This window comes from Sphaeramia orbicularis, chromosome 14, assembly GCF_902148855.1.
Source record: "Sphaeramia orbicularis chromosome 14, fSphaOr1.1, whole genome shotgun sequence".
Taxonomy (NCBI): Eukaryota; Metazoa; Chordata; class Actinopteri; order Kurtiformes; family Apogonidae; genus Sphaeramia; species Sphaeramia orbicularis.
The window spans coordinates 50,751,667-50,766,588 of record NC_043970.1 but is presented as its reverse complement, the minus strand read 5'-3'; the positions used below and the strand labels follow the sequence as shown (position 1 = coordinate 50,766,588).

Sequence of the window (14,922 nt, the reverse complement as noted above, 5' to 3'; positions counted from 1 at the left end):
TTTTTGACCAGTGATATTTGACTGTGGATCAGAAAGAAAAGCATTTAAGCTCTGAGGCTTTTGCTTCTCATTGGAATCCTTGCACCAAAATCCAAATTCTGATCAGAAAGCTGCGAACATAAGACAAAATCCATAATCATCGCCTCATAATATGACTTTTATGTTTCCTCTTCATTGGCTCGTTCAGTGAGTTTTTATGGTAGAAAAATAATGCTTGTACTTTTGGATCTGCTTCGTATTAGCTTAGCGATGCAATTGATTGCAGTGTTCTCGGACTGTTGGCGTGTTTCTGATATTTACCGATTATTATTTGGAATGTCTTCTGTGGTCTGAATTTTTTTTTTTTTTATAACCTTTATTGAACCAGGAAGTCCCATTGAGATTAGGAATCTCTTTTGTAAGGCAGACCTGGCCAAAGTAGCAGCCATACAAAGTCCAAACAACATAAAGCACATACATGATCAACAATGAACAATAAAACACAATAACAACTATTCATCCATAACGGCATCAAGAAAAACAGTGACATTCCTCCTTCACTGCATTCTCCATGATACTTTTAAAATCATTAACAGAAATGAATGTATGTAGTTTTATAGGGTTGTTGAGCTTTTAGCTGATGTTCTTCTGGTTACATGTGTTCATAACATGTGCGTATTGCTACAAGTGGCATGTAGCATTACCATAGTAACATAGATGCAACAGTGGCTGCCTCCATCACCGGGGGCAACCAGGCTTAAGAAGCTACCAGTTATGTTGACCTTTACTTTGAATAAACGATACTTAAACCAAAATGTCTCCTATGCAGTCCACAGTCGTTATGGATCTTCCTAGCGGTGTGGCAGAGGTGGACAGCGACATGGCTGACATCACCCAGAGCTTCCCGACAGAGAGCATGCTGGGAGGAGAACAGGAGGGTGACCTCAGTGGTGGTGGGCTGACGGCGGGGGAGATGGACATGACAAGCAGTCAACTCGGAGGTTTGATCTCCGCAGAGCACGACTCTCTGTCCGCCTCCACACATATTGCATCTTCACTGGGAATCAACCCACACACGCTGCAGGTAACGACGCAGGCCCCGCCCACACATAGGAGGCACACGCACCTCCAAACACCTAAGTGCTAAATCCTCTTCTCTTGTATTTGCAGATCATGAAGGCATCTCTGTTCGCTGAGGATGAGGAGGAGTGTGGAGACCTGTTCCATGATCACGGAGCAATGAAGATGTCCACTGACATCTCATCTCCTCGTATTGTCCTGCCTGGAGCTCCGAGCCGAACGCCTGGTACCAACAGTAAACTGTCTCTGCATTTTCAGTGTATATCAGCTGCTTGATCAGTTCCGCACTGTTTTGTTTCATATACAAGGGAGAGTCAAAAAGTTCTCAGACAAATGTCAAACACAGCCCCAGCAATTCTACAATGAAGGAATCTACAGATGGAAGCACAGATTGCAAAAGTGTTTAGACTTTAATGAAGCTCATGTAGAAAAGTAATTTTGTTATGTTGATTAATAAACTTTTTATTACATTTGTCTGAGAACTTTTTGCCTCCTATGCAGTAATTCAATATGGCATAACAAATGTTACATTATGAAATATAATCATTTTATAAAAAATTATTAGTTGAATTTACAGACAATGTGATTTCATCTCATATAGTATATTGTTATCTAGATATGAAATTACTAATATAAGAGTTTTTTTTTTTCTATTAACCTTTATTTAACCAGGAAAAAAATAACTTGAGATTAAAAATCTCTCTTGGAAGAGTGTCCTGGCCAAGACGGCAGCAGCAGAAGTTACAGAAAGTAGAAATTTCAGCCATACATCCACATAAAAATGTACATAAAACACATAGTAAAAACGCAGATATACAACACCAGCAATAATTAAAATGGTACTAAAAATACACAACAATGTTCCTTAAAAGTATCTCAAAGCAGAACCTGATTCCGTCAGTTAGAAAATATCCATATTTATCCTTTTCACATTCATTTACAGTGACTTTGAATGCATTTAAAGTGACCAGCTCCTTCATGTTCAGCTCGGCCGTTGAGCTATAACACAGTTTTGAGACTTTTTTAAAATTTTGGACAAATTTTCGAAATGTTAAAAATTTGCCTTTGCTTATAATGAGCCATATTTTGATGGCTTATGACAGAAATGGTCACAGATTTATTTTATTATTTATTTATTTATTTATTTGTTTGTTTGTTTGTTTGTTTAGCAGGGACAGTGCACATTAATGAACATTTCTGTAAATATGCCAGTATCAGGAAAAAAGCTACTGATCACTGATAGAATTAGTTGAGTTCTCTTCCAGTGAAAGCACCACCCACTTCTACTGGGAGATTAATGTCCTGCATGAAGACCACAGGACTCTAACGATAGAGACAGAACCTGACAACCTTACAAATTCAACTTGATTCTTGATAGAACATACCGGTGAGATACAGGGACATTGGTCCTAGTTTTAGCTTCTTCTGTAGGTTGTTCCAGGCAGTGGGAGCAGAACATTTAAAAGCTATCTTTCCCAGTTCTGTTCTGACTTACACAGGTCTATACAGGTTTTGGGTCCTGGTTTATTCATCTGATCTCTTCGTCTCTTTCCTCTTAGGTGGTCTCCTTCAGGCCCGGTTCACCTCAGGCCTCCTCTCCCAGCTCCCAGATTCACCCAAACCTCCCTTCCCCCCTCCCTCTCTGTCCCGAGCATCTCCGGCTGCTATCGACAGCTCCCGCTCCATACAGTGGGCGGGGCCTGGGCCCTCCTTCTTCATGCTACCACCTCGGACTGCAGAGCCCGCCATTCGAACCGTTGGGGCCCGGAGGCTTGGGGGCCCTGTGCCCTTGAAAGAGTCGGTCACTCAGGGCAAGGTGAGTTTGTTGTCTATGCATCAGGCGCCAGAGTGTTGAAGAGTAGAGCCTGAGATTACTTTTTTTTTTTTAGATTAGATGAGATAGACCTTTATTGATCCCGTGGGCAGAGCCCTCAGGAAATTGAGATTCCAATAGCAGTACAGCACTGGATATACACATAAGAAAAATTTCAGTAACAATAACTATAAAAAAAAAAAAAAAACAGTCAGTTTGACATTAGAAAGTACAATAGAAACAACAAATAAAAAAGTAGTAATTATAATAAATAAGTAATTGTTATTTATTTATACATATTTTAATAATCTGAGGATAAAAGTTATAATAAAGTAATAATATTGGTAGTAGTAATAATAAGAAAAATATATTGACAATGAAAAACAAACATTGCACAAGGTTATACAATAAACAACATAACTTAACAGCACAATATAACAGTGTATGTCCTTTGTCTGCAGGGTGGGTTACTGATGGATGCAGGGCTGTTCGCTGGGCGTTCGTTTCGGGTTGGATGGGGTCCTGGTTGGACTCTGGCGCACTGTGGAGACCGGCTAAGCTCACCACCGGCCAAACAACTTGACAACCAAGAGACCACCAAAACTGACTTCAGCTTCCTGCCAAAACCTGCCAGGAGCAAACCGTAAGAGACAAACAAGCACAGTCACAGCGTGATCGATAGAACTGATGAATGTATTGTATCTCAAGTGTCAGCAAAAGAGCATAAAACTGAATGGCAGTTTGATTTTACTATTACTGTGGCTTTATATGTCTGATTTACTAATCAAAAAGCCACTATCAAAATGTACTGCCCAGTGAATGCATATTTTAAATTGAGACACCAACATTAAAGGGATGTTTTGCTTTCCTTGCAAGTGTTCATTTGTGTGATAAAAGTAGACTTTTGTCCACAGTAAATGTAAAATGGCCTTTTCACCTTATTGTGGATCCAAAAATGAATACATTTGATAATTTAAGTAAGTATAATAGAGTAAAAGTGTCTGGATTAATGTGGAACTGTGTCTTTTGGTTATACATCTCTACTTCATTCTGAAAAACTGTTTATGGGTTTGTGTGAATTGCATAGAACTGAGTGTAAACGGACAAGCAGCCAAATGTCCCCAACAGTACTAACCGAACTGTGCTCTTGCCCCTGTAGCCTCACTGAGAGCCCCTATAAGGTGGTTCTGGAGCAACTGGTGGGTCTAGGCCCCACGGAAGGGAAGAACGCTGAGGAAGAGGAGGACGAAGAGAGGCAGGTGGTCTTACAGCGCCCATTGGAAATCTGCCTGAAGCACAGCACTGTCAGCAGCTCAGATATGTCCGAATGCCCATTGGTGCAACCTCAGCCCGGTGTCACAGCGCTGCATGAGTACGCAGAGTGGATCACTGAGCTCAACGACAAGCAGGGTGACACAGACCGTGAGTGGAGGACGGGATACAGATTATTATTGTTATTATTATTATTGACGGTACATTGTGTGGAGAGCTGGTTGATGTATTTGGACACATACGAGGGAAAGTCAAACATTTTTCAGACAAATGTAATAAAAAGTTTATTAAAATAAGAAAAAATATTTTCCTACGTAAGCTCCATTAGAGTCTAAACACTTTTGCAATCTGTATTTCCATTGTTAGATTCCGTCTTTGTAGAATTGCTGGGGCTATCTTTAACACAGTCTTCTGTGTGAGAACTGTTTGACTCTCCCTCTTATACTGTTTTAAATTTGCAGAACTTATCGAGGAACCAGTCAATATATACAGTGATAAAAGTTTCTCATGTCACCGCTGTATGTCTTCAAATAATGATAGGTTTTGTGATTCTAACCAAAGATTTTTCGTAATAGAAGTTAAGTTTACTTAAGCATAAACAGCATAAATACCAGCAGAAGACAACAGCTTAAATAAGTTATTACCCGATAAAAGAATTAGTCATAATTATAAACTTTGTTACATCTAAGTGTTTAGTGCTCTAATTTCTAAATCAGATCTAGTAGTTACTTGTTCCTGAATTTGAATTTTAAAAAACAAAGTAACATATCCTTAGTTGTAGTGAATGACCTTGAAATGTTCGGTTGCTTCCATTAAACTCTGATCTACTGGGACGAACAGTAAAGCCCTGTTCCTTGTCTCTACAGCCCTGCTTGGGTACTGGGCCGAGGTCTGGACCCTGTGTGAGGCCCTGTGGGGGCGACTGGGCCCCGCAGACCAGGAGTCTGACGTGGAGACCACCACCGATTATCAGCAGCAGTTGGAGAGGAGGCGGACTTTCTCTGCTTGGTTGGCCCATGGTGCCACCTACAGGGTGGAGGATGAGGTGTCACTGGCAGGAAAAGGACGTCACACAGACGCCATCTTCAGCTACCTGACAGGAAACCGCATCAGCGAGGCATGCCGACTCGCTCAGAAGGAAGGTGAGGTCTGAGGTGACACAGAAATTTGAAAACACAGCAAATAAAGTCAGCATGTTTGAGATTGAGATTTGAAGAAAATAGAATAGAATATCTGTTATTGTTGTTGTGTGTATTGAAAATAGGAGTGCTACTCCAGTCAGTTTAACAATATGAATAAAAAACCCAATACATCTGAAAATAAGAATAGAACAACTATAAAAGTTACAAAAGCTAAAAAATAAGTAAATAGAATATAAAATTTTACAAAAGTGAAATAAGAATGCAATCAAAAGTGGAATAAAATTAGAATATTAATAGACACAATATTAACAATATGTATATCTATGAATGCAAGTCTATATGAAAATATACGTATGTGCCTCTGTTATACATCAGAGCTTAGACAGGGTCTTTATGCGGGGGTACTGTTCCTGTTGAGAAGTACTGTAATAGTCCAACCATTTGCATTTCAACATGGGGGGAATCTGCTGCATCTACTTTGTACTAATAGCCAGTGCATCCATAATTTTTTTTTTTTTTTTCCTCCTGTCCTGTGCTTGCGCCCCCCCTGGTTGAGAACCACTGGGGTAGGACAATATGAGCTCAGCTTCTTCCTTCTTCTTTTTGGACATAAAGTATTGTTAAAGAGCCACAATGGCATAGTTATACATTGTGTGACATTTGTTTTTCATTTTTGGTGGACATATTTCCTTCAATATATTGGAGTGTCCTGTTTAAATTTTTAATTTCTTTTGCCGACTTTAAAAATAAAGTCTATCAGTCTATAGATATCTATATATATTGCAATAACAGCATCTGTCCTGCTGCATGTTTCTGTGTTTTACAATAACGTGGTCTTTCATGTGCTCAGGAGACCACCGTCTGTCCCTGCTGCTGTCTCAGGCTATGGGCTCGCAGTACTGCAGAGACCTACTGGGCCTTCAGCTCGCAGACTGGAACCGCATGCAGACCGACAGCTACCTGACAGAAGAGAGGCTTCGAATCTTTGCCCTGCTCACCGGGAAACCTGTAAGACACATTCAGTTTACGTTCGGTTTGAGTCACAGACAAAAGTATAAATTTACTGAATTTAGATTTATGTAACCCTTTTAAGACGAAGCATGTCTGGCAACACATTTTGTATTTTACGGCTTTCAAATGCCTGTACCTCCTGAACTGTTCTTGCTATTGATAAAAATTAAATGGCATCTGAAAGCTGAGATTCAGAGCTCTGCATTGATAACACATTATGGCAGAGGCCTGCATTGGCTGAAGGGGAGGGTTGGAAGTCAGGGGAGCAGAGACCAGCAGGTGCAGTCAGTGAGAGACATTTATTACTTTTAGCAACATTTTAGTGGTATTTTTGCTGTGAATTCTTGTTAATAATTGTGTATATAATAGTGATAGTGCTGTTTTGAAGTGTTCTACTAGTGTGTTTTGCTGTGTTTTTGTTGAGTTTTGCTGTTTTTTTTCTAGTTTGTATAGTTCATAGATAGGTGTATTTTAGCTGTAAATAAATTTTAAAAATTCAAGTTAAAAAATTCAAGCATTTATTACATATAATATTGATAATCAGTTGCCAGATATTGAAAGTTAAGTTCTTTCTGGGAAAAAAAAAGTGCAAAAAGAAATCTAGGCGGTCTGTTCTAACGGTATACCATAAAGGGTTAATGTGTTTAGAGACCAATAAAATAGACAATAATGGCTCTGAAACAGAACAGCCCACTTGTATCTTTTTAATGTGTTGTGTTACATTTTGCAGTAATCTCTCTTGTCGTTTGATACTGATTTGTTTGCTGTGTGGCTGCAGGTGTGGCAGTCTTCAGACTCAGTGGTGAATGTCTGCTCTGAGTTGGACTGGAAACGCTGTGTGGCCGTTCACCTCTGGTTCATGTTGCCTCCTACTGCCTCTGTGGCTGACGCCCTCGCCAAGTACGAAGCTGCCTTTAAGGTGAGCTGCAGTCAGGTTGTGATATTTACACAGTGTTCTCTGTTTTCTTCCGTGATAAACTGGGTTATTATAAAGTAAAACGGTCACATGAAAGAATTCCCATTCCCTCCTCTCTGTAATGCAGGGTTTATGTGAGGGTGGAAAGTACGCCTGCGCCCCTCTGCCTCCATACCTAGAAACCGAGCAGCCAGATCTGGAGGACAGTGAAGAGGAGGAGGAGAGTAAACGGCCACTGTACGACCTCTGCTTTCACCTGCTCAAACTCTACAGCGACAGGTAACCTACCATGTCACCTGACACCAGCACATGTCAACAGACTCTAATTACAGATTCAAGAATTTTTTTATTGTCATTATGTGAACACATAACGAAATGTAGGCAGGTAGTTCTGAGCTAAGGTGCCTAGTTAAATACTCAAGATAAAATGTCAACACACCAGAATACATACATTGTGTATATATACAAAGAAACATGAAACGGTATGTACACTGGTAAAAACAGTGTGAACAGTAATGTACAGTTAATACACAGTCATTCTGATAGGGTTCATGGTATTTGGCTGCATTAGTTTATCCAGGTCGTGGTACCACAGACAACAGTAGAGTGAAGTTCTGATGTTTGATGCGTCTCAGGTCTTACCCCTTTAAGGAGTACCTTAATAACAGGCCTAGATTTCTATATGCTGTTTTTGCAACAGAAGTCTCAGAAAATGTCTTTTGTGCCAATTCTTTTGCACTTTTTTTCAGGAAGAACTTAACTCTAGCCATAAATTATCATTATTTTATGCAATAAATGGTTAAAACTGTGTGTTATAGCCAAAAAGTAAAAGACATTTTTTTATATACAGTATATATAATATTTGCAGCCAAAATACACCTATCAATGAACTATTCCAACTGGACAAATACAGAAAGTTTAAAAAAAAAGAAAAAAGAAAAACTCAACAAAAACACTCTAGTAGAGCAGTCCAAAACAGCACTAACACTATTATATACAATTGTTGACAAGAATTCATGCAAAGACCTTGCTAAAACACTGCTGTATGTAAGTGTCTCTCACCAGCTGCACCTGCTTCCTGCTTCGGTCTGTTACTCTCTGCTCAGCTCATTTCTGCCCTTCCTCCTCAGGAAATGCAGGCCTCTACCATAATGTGTTTAGCAATAACAGCTTTGGATCTTAGCTTTCAGATGCCATTTGAATTTTGGCAATAGTGAGAACACTTCCGGAGTTAGGGTATTCTGAACATCATAAAATACACAATGTGTTGTTGAGACACACAGGCTTAATAGGGGTAAAATGTCCCTAATTCAGTGTTTTAATTTTAAGTCATAACAAGTGTCATTTTGATCCTTTTCGTCAAAGTGAGCCAAATTCATCTAGATCTAATGTTAAGAAACTTAAAGCCTAATACTGAACTCAGTCCTGTCTTTTATTTTCTGATACACTTGCCTGTTGTACAGTAACTGTAGATTACTGACACATCAACATGACTTTGGCTTATGTTTCTTCATTGATTTTAACATGTATTGTCCTTTTTAATGCTGTTTCGGTGCAGACACTACAGTCTGCAGCAGCTGTTGGACCCTCTGAGCGTCACCTGGGAGCGTCTGGATTATCGTCTAAGCTGGCACTTGTGGGGCGTCCTGCAGTCGCTTCACTACAGCCATCTGAGCGCCTCCAGGCAGGGACTCCTCCACGCCAGCTACGCCGCTCAGCTGGAGAGCGCTGGCCTCTGGCACATGGCTGTCTTCATCCTCCTGCACATCCCTGACCACATGTATGTTTACCTGTTCCTCCTGTGTTCACACACCTGTGAATGGTTTGATGTATTTAACCATGTACTATCAGTACTCCACTCTGTTTTTCACCGAAACAAGCACATCTTGTGCTGTTTCACTTTTGTCAGGGACCGATCAGGATACCTTAACACGAAAAGGAGAGGAGACAAACATTTAAACTGGAGTGTACTGGTCACCATTAACTTTTATACACATTTCAGACAGTATCATCTGTAACTAATTTGTGTTAAATCTGTTTTTTATAGTAAATATTCAACTTTGTAGCTGATGAAAAGGTGGAAACACATATAGTGGAAAATCACAGTACGAGTGTACCATTGTAAAAGTAATTTGCTTTATGAGCCGCAGCTTGTGAGCATTTTTGTCTAGAAATATGTGTAGAAATCCACAGTACAAGCGAGCTTTGTACTAGGCACCGCTAGTCAGCACTGAGCTGCAAGTGCAGACAGTGGAGAAAGTGAGGCGAAACAGCCCAAATTAAGTGAAGAGAGAGAAAACGCCAGGAATTGTTCTACCTGATGTTTCAATAATTCTCCTCCCCACTCCACCACCTTCCTTGAGCACACATTATTTCATCTTTAAGGTAAATAAGTTAATAAAACCAGTTTATTTCTTTTGCATTCTCTTTTATTAGATTTTATAATTGTTATTTTCTTTGTAGCTGCACTTTTTCTGGTTTAAAGCCGTTAAAAAGGATTTTTGGGTGGTTTTTGGGGTCTGGAACAGATTAATTATATTTCAGTTAATTTAAATTTGGAAAATTGATTTGTAAAACAAGTAAATCACAAAACAAGCTTGATCATGGGAGGAATTAAACTCGTACTTCAAGGTTCTACTGTATCTGATTTTTTTCCCCCCTCTTACAGTAGTGCTTAATCTTCAACAACAGGTGGCAGCAGTGAGCACTGGGTGATAATTGTTTATTCTCTGGTTTTCAGTCAGCGAGAGCGAGCTGTCAGAGAGCTGCTGACCCTCCACTGCCCCCTGCAGGACACAGATGAGTCTGTTCAGAGGGAGCGCTTCCTGACTGAGAGGCTGCTGATCCCGGAGCGCTGGATCCACGAGGCCAAAGCCACCAGAGCCCGACGAGACGGCGACAGACACCAGGAGGCTCTGCACCTGTACCGGGCTGGATACTGGAACCAGTGTCACCGACTGCTGATCCAGCACCTGGCCTCAGGTCAGTCACCAGTTTTAGACAAAGATCTTTTCTTGTACAAGAGGAGTAAACGAAGCAGCAGATGATGTTATGAGGTATCGCTCAAGTGACAAATGGTAACACAGGTTTTTAATTAAGCAGCTTTACTTTGTAATAAGTCGGTTATTACTATCTCTGCCTGTAGTCATTTCATACAGGTTTTATTTATTTTGCCATTTTTACTGTAAACATGCAAAGTACTTTAACTGTATTGGAAATAAATCCTTAAATCCCTACACTGTTAAGTTCAAACTCAAGTTCAGGCAAACAGAAACAAGAGCAAAATACATTTTCAGGCCTTAGTTTGGGACTAATTACAGGCCATGACAATGATAATTATTATATTAGCTAGTGCCAATTATGGCTCAATTATTATTCTTATGCCAGTATCATGAGAACAAAATTACCTGGTTTGGCTGCATCATATCATAGTAGTCATAATTTTGTGTAAACTTAAACTTGACTGCTGTTGTGCCCTCGTTGTGCATCATGTCCAGTCAAAGTTTGTCCAGTCTTGGTCTTGCCTTTGTCTCAACATACTCTGGTCTTGGTAATGACTTTGTCTTGACCACAACACTAACCCTCCCTTTCTTTAAGTAGACTGCATCATCAACGATAATCACGACTACCTTCTGGAGTTCCTGGAGGGGCTGGCGGTCCCTGAACACTGCGCCACTATCCAGGACTGGGACATGGCTGGGAGGGTTTACCTGGACTACATCAGGGTGATCAAGACTCTGCAGGACATTCAGCAGGTACTGCGACACAACTGAGGACAAGGAAGTTCTGTTCTACAACTTGTATTGTAAAGCATGTGATACTTTTGTATGTGTTTTAATTAATGTTGGAGACATTTTTTACAGCGTGGATACTATTACTTAAATAATCAAGCCAAAGGGAACACGGGAGTCGGATAAATTTGCATTTAAATAATTAGTTTACTCATATTGTGCTGGTGATTAACTTTTTTCACCAACCAACAATGGAAAACCTAAAGTAAGACAGAAAAGACCAGAAAATAACCAAATCATTGTCACTTTTATAGAGCTGCAACCGATTAATCGATTAGGTGCTATAAGCGAATGCAAAAATTTACGATTCGATTAATCGACTCGAATTGATTGAAGGAAAATATTCTATTGCGGTTTTCCTGAATTGAAGCTTCTTTGTATGTCATAATAAGCATCTGTGTGAAACACAACAGTGGAACCAATGTTTAATAGCAGAGAAATGAAGGAAACAAAGCTTTGATTCAATAGAATTGTGGTTGAATGATTTTTTTGGATCACTTTGAGTTGATTAATCGGTTGCCACTCTACACTTTTACTTTAATATCTCTGAAACTATTGATCTATTATCTAAATAGCTGCTGATATTTTTAATGGATTAGTTATTGCAGCTCTTATACAGATTAGAAAAACTTAAACCTAGATTTTTTTCAACTTCAGCTGAAAAAGTACAGAAAAAAAATGAAAACCACTAATCTTTAAACCGGATTTTTGGTCAGTTTCATTACACAAGGCTAATATCAGCAATAAATAGAATGAAAAGGAAAACAAACTGATCACAGTAGAAGTTAAAACCGAAAGATCTCTTGTAAACAGGAATGTTGAGAAATGTTTGTTTTTTTGGTTTGTTTTTTTAATGTAACGATTCACTAAAACAGATGCCGATGAATTTTTGTTTCAACCAGTTGATGAGTTGTTTAGAAGTATTTGTTTTGCCGCTGTATGTTTGTAACTGATATCAATGTGTTCTGTCAGATGGAGAACACTGGTTATGAGCTGGAGCGTCTTTACACCGAGGTGACATCTCTGTGCAGTAGAATTGAGTTACTGCCATGCAGCACCGCTAGAGACAGACTCGCCCAATCAGGTAAGAGAATCAGCAGCCTTACTCTGAAAAACAGCAGCAGTTGGTTCACTCCCTCATCAGCCTTCTGATTGGCTGATGTTTTACAAAGGTCAGTGTCATTTGGTTTCATGTGGACTGGATTCTGAGTTCAGGTCAGACCGTGTGGAACCGACTACAGTAGTACCACTGCATTAACAAACTCTTTCTGTTGATAAGAGGTGGAAGCTGATTGGTCGCTCCACTGTTACAGCTCCATCTTGGAGAACACGGTCAAAAAAGAACCACAGCTTTGCCTTTTTCTGTTATTATACTTGAACTGAATAAGAATATGAGAGGACTGCATAATCCCACGACTACCAGATGCTTAAAAAGCAGTAAAAGCTAAAATGAAAGATTTAAAACCGTTTTAAAAAAAAAAAACCCTCCGAGGAGAATGAAGGACAGCATGAAAAGTTGAAATGCACTATGTGGACAAAAGTACTGGGACATGTTGAATTCAGGTGTTTCTTTTCTAACAGCTCTGGGATACAAATCAATAATGACAAATGTCATAGTATAGTTTTATATTGGGATAAATATCATTGCATTGGTTAATTTTGTTTCAATTGTTATGTTTGTTTCCAAAGTGCCTCAGAGATGGTTTTTAACATTGATATTTATAAACTATATGGACAAAAGTATTGGGACACATCATGTCTACAGCTGTAAGATGTCCTGTACATGATGATTTGAGATAAGAAAAAAAAACATCAATATTTCCTTAAAGTTAAATTGAAAATTTTTGTTTCTCAGTGAGATGTGAAGAAAATAGATGGTTAGCTGTAGTAGAAAATTATTATTTACAGTCAGAGCATGAAAAATATTTTAGAAAGTTAAAAGTAGAACATTTAAAATCATAGTCATGGATAAAAAAAAAAAAAAAATCAGTTTTGAGAGAAATTAAATAAAAACCTTCTCTGAAACATTTTGGAAGCAAAGATAATTTAAACCAAACTAACCAATGCAATGATATTTATCACAATATAAAACTGTATTATATCATTTGTCATTATGGTTTTGTATCCCAGACCCCTGTTAGAAAAGAAACACCTGAATTTAACGTGTCCCAATACTTTTGGTCATATAGTGTAAATGAACTCGAGACATATGTCTGTAGGACCAGGACAAAAAAGAAACCAGTTTCTGCTTCTGTTGGCGGCTTCTCCCCAACAAACCGAACTCTAATTAAGCCCCACCCCTCCCACCAAACCCCACCCCCTACTTTCAGAAATGGCGAAGCGCGTGGCAAACATCCTGCGCGTGGTCCTCAGTCTGCAGCAGGGCGACGGCGCCACGGACGCCCTCAGCATCCCGTTGGCTCAGCTGGCGCCGCACATCAGCCGCCTGCCGATGCCCGAGGACTACACACTGGAGGAGCTGCGAGGGCTCACACAGTCCTACCTGAGGCAGCTCATCGTCAGCCAGTGAGTGCTCAGAACCGCGGTGAGGGGACGGGAAATGACAGAAATCAAACATTCAGACACACAATGTTTACTGACGCCGACTCGGTTTTAGTTCGGATGATTTGTGTTTCTGCTTCTCCAGCGCCTTGAGTTAAACATCAGGTCAGCGCTTCAGTATGCCATTCCTCACTAAGTGTATGTGTGTGTGTCTGTGTGTGTGTGTTTAGGGAGTGTTTTGGTCATAACCAATCGGAGAACGACACAAAATGACCTGAGTTCCCCTTAAAAGATGAGTCTCCTGTCATATTTCAGCCTGTCTAATCCAAATCTCATATAACCTGTATAAAAGTACTGTGCCATCTGCAGACCTCGAAGGGAAGTTTTGTATTTTTCCAGGCAGTTTATCCTCGTTTCTAATGAACATTAACATTAATATTCAAACAAACTACTGAAACTCTCAGATGAGAGATGAAAGCTGCAGATTCACTCGTTCATTGGAATCAGACCTGCTCCAATGCAGGGAAATAAGAAAAGTCATGCTTGGAATATTTTTTAATACTACCATCCTGAGATTGTGAAGTGAATATTTCATAAAGTTGAAGTAACAAAGTCAGTTTTCTTGTGATAATGGGTTGCTTTGTCTTCAGAGACTATGATTTCATGAGGTATTTTGTCCAGGTAACCAAATAATAAATCTGTAGTTTGAATGGATGAGTCATTATTTATAAATGGATCTTTTTTTGTATGAACATATGATTGATGACAAAATGTCTTAACAAAAACAGTTTTCTCCAGCAAAATGTGTGGATGCATTATTCATAATAAAAATGATGTGAAACACAATAGAACACCAGGGTAAGGCAATGAGTCAAGAAACATACACAGCTACTGTAATACACTGTTTTAGACATTGATCAAATATTGCTCGACACCAACTTATTTGGAGTGAATGATGGATCTGAAACTAGTGTGCGATGATGTAATGTTAGATACAGATTCATGCTCACTCCGATGTTTAAAATCATTTGGCCGATAGCTGATGTTTTGATCATTTTTGTATTGAGGAAATCACTTAATCTTTCACGCCTCTCAGGCCTTCATCACACAGTTGAATGAGCATAAATTAGATCGTACATTGAAAGACACAGCCTTTTATTTATATCACACATCAAATAAATGTCGTCACATTGGTCACGTATTGACCAGTGTCCGTTTGTCTCTAATTATATGTAATTTGAGGAAACCACCTTTAGTGGTCTGGAGAAAACATGAAAAATTAATCTGTTATTTTGATTAAAATTAGCTTTGTTTATCTTTTGCTTGATTTGTGATCTTAAGATAAAGGTATGAAAAACTATTAGCACGGCCATTCTGTCTCCTGTATCGAGTCGAGGCTCCATGATCCCATTTTTT

At 39.3% G+C, this 14,922-nt stretch overlaps 1 protein-coding gene across 5 annotated transcripts in view; it reads left to right on the top strand.

Moving 5' to 3' along the window:
• Nucleotides 1–14,922, top strand: part of nup98 (nucleoporin 98 and 96 precursor) — a 32,947-nt gene extending 18,025 nt beyond the window's left edge. For all 5 annotated transcript variants that reach the window (XM_030153869.1, XM_030153870.1, XM_030153867.1 and 2 more), the window contains exons 22-35: nt 809–1,063; nt 1,150–1,285; nt 2,619–2,875; nt 3,334–3,515; nt 4,032–4,294; nt 5,011–5,286; nt 6,137–6,294; nt 7,076–7,216; nt 7,341–7,492; nt 8,772–8,993; nt 9,954–10,195; nt 10,814–10,968; nt 11,977–12,088; nt 13,335–14,922. In XM_030153869.1, the coding sequence (XP_030009729.1) occupies nt 809–1,063; nt 1,150–1,285; nt 2,619–2,875; nt 3,334–3,515; nt 4,032–4,294; nt 5,011–5,286; nt 6,137–6,294; nt 7,076–7,216; nt 7,341–7,492; nt 8,772–8,993; nt 9,954–10,195; nt 10,814–10,968; nt 11,977–12,088; nt 13,335–13,534 (2,751 nt within the window). In that variant the 3' untranslated portion in view covers nt 13,535–14,922. The remainder of the gene's footprint in view (nt 1–808; nt 1,064–1,149; nt 1,286–2,618; nt 2,876–3,333; nt 3,516–4,031; nt 4,295–5,010; nt 5,287–6,136; nt 6,295–7,075; nt 7,217–7,340; nt 7,493–8,771; nt 8,994–9,953; nt 10,196–10,813; nt 10,969–11,976; nt 12,089–13,334) is intronic.